Below are 1,742 nucleotides of genomic sequence, written 5' to 3'. Positions count from 1 at the left end.
CTGCCAATGAACAAAGTTGGTGCGACAGTAATTGTGTATGTATGGAACCCAAGTTCCGTCTTTGTGGGTGTTTTCAGTGGCGATCAAATTTAACCCAACAGTTTTTTGGAGACAAGTTGACTATGACTGTTGTCACTGAGGATCAAGGCTAGGAGTCTCTAAATGACATAGTAGTCACTAAAGACAAAGACCTAGGGCATGGGAAGCTGTAGTTTTGTTGCAATAAAAGCCTTACATTTAGACTTACCCTAATGGCTGTGCTGCCATGAGGGGAAAATGTGCACAGCCCACCATTGCTGCATGGAAGTACAAATGTACACATATGAAACCTCTGTGACCTGTGAAACTTGTCAGTAAAGCTGTCCCAAACCTCTCCATAAAGTTTTAGTTGTAGGAGGAGGACCTGACCTGTGCATACATTTATACACATTGTATATGTTTCTAAAATGTGCTACAAATACTGGCGACAACAATTCATGGTAGAATGGGCACAGCGTAATTGAGTTTTTTTTTTACGCATGACAGTCAGATTCATTTAAACCCAAAACAGTGTCACAATCATGCAGCATAACATCGCATAATGCACACATCACAGGGTTAAAACTAGTATAAGCACACACAGTAATGGCATCAACAAAATGCCTATGAGTGGTTAATTTGTCTTTTAAAGTCTGATGTTAGATGACACCATCTGGAATCCCTTAGCTACTGTCAAAACAAAACTTTACTGGTTACTGTCCCTGAAATGGTCTTACCATGAGAAGTGGCTGTAGTAGTTGCAGTAGTGACAGGGGACTTGCCCCTGCTCTGGGCTGACTGGCTGGTGGTGGATACAGGTGCACTAGTAGTAGCAGGGGAGCTAGGTGGACGCTGGCCTGCTGTGCTTGTGATGGCAGCCAGGCGACCTTCTGGCTTTGTTCCATACTGCACTGCCTGGAACAATCTAATCGCAAAGAAAAATTATCACGTTATCTCAATGTCAGAACATCAATATTACAATATCAGGCTTGCATTTTAGCAATTTGAAAATGCCAGAAAATCTCTACATCAATCATGTCATGTTACTTGGATTTTTGCAGACTGTATTACTGACCTCATGGGTTTTATCGGGCATTGTTTGGGTCGTGGTGGTGGATCTGGACCCGTGTAGATCTCCTCTATGAGCTGCTGAGTGACCTTCAGTTTGGGTACCACCTCTTCAGTTTGATACCGAGTCAGTGTGTTCTCATTATTGATCAGATTAAATATGGACATGTTTGCAATCTAGGAGGATAATGAGATAAAAGACAACAGCAACAGAAATGGATCAGTGCAGATTTCTGATGAACATTTTCTTTTTTTTTCTTTTTTTTTTACTAATAACAACATCTAAGCAAAACGCACATGCACTCGATCCAAAATTAAGACGAAGGAACCGTATAATATTTGGGTCTCAAACAAGAAGCGACATGCAAACAAATAGAACATAAAAGGACTAGAAAGGACAGTGTATTGAACCTCAAAGAAAACCAGTATTACTTTTATTATCAATTAGTGGATCAATTTTTAATTCAATCAACCACTCAGCCTTAAAAAAGTAAAAGAAAAAGAGAAGACTAACGCCAGGGTTGCCAGAGCCCAAAATGATGTCTTAATGTTTTCTATTTTGTCCATCCAATGATCCTAATGACCCATTGTACATACAGACAGGTAACAGATTAAAGAAAAAACAGAGTCTTAGTAAAGTAGTGGGCCGTCATGTG

At 40.1% G+C, this 1,742-nt stretch overlaps 1 protein-coding gene across 1 annotated transcript; it reads right to left on the bottom strand.

Moving 5' to 3' along the window:
• Positions 1 to 696: 696 nt before the first annotated feature.
• LOC111664708 (E1A-binding protein p400-like) lies at positions 697 to 1,325 on the bottom strand. The gene is made up of 2 exons (XM_023419410.2): positions 1,094 to 1,325; positions 697 to 943 (listed from the first exon to the last, which is right to left on the bottom strand). The coding sequence occupies exons 1-2, from the start codon at positions 1,252 to 1,254 to the stop codon at positions 712 to 714; spliced, it is 393 nt and encodes a 130-aa protein (XP_023275178.2). The 5' UTR covers positions 1,255 to 1,325; the 3' UTR covers positions 697 to 711.
• Between the last annotated feature and the right edge of the window lie 417 nt (positions 1,326 to 1,742).

Source organism: Seriola lalandi, unplaced genomic scaffold, assembly GCF_002814215.2.
Source record: "Seriola lalandi dorsalis isolate HSWRI2012SDOR001 ecotype SW California unplaced genomic scaffold, Sedor1 jcf7180002001709, whole genome shotgun sequence".
NCBI lineage: Eukaryota > Metazoa > Chordata > Actinopteri > Carangiformes > Carangidae > Seriola > Seriola lalandi.
Note: the sequence above shows the minus strand (reverse complement) of the source record. Positions and strands in the feature narration are given on the sequence as shown.

Excerpts from the sequence above, each read along its gene's own strand:
- LOC111664708 (XM_023419410.2), bottom strand. The coding sequence starts at position 1,254 with ATGTCCATATTTAATCTGATCAATAATGAGAACACACTGACTCGGTAT. Across the intron at positions 944-1,093 it reads TGCCCGATAAAACCCATGAG|ATTGTTCCAGGCAGTGCAGT; the intron begins GTCAGTAATACA and ends CTTTGCGATTAG.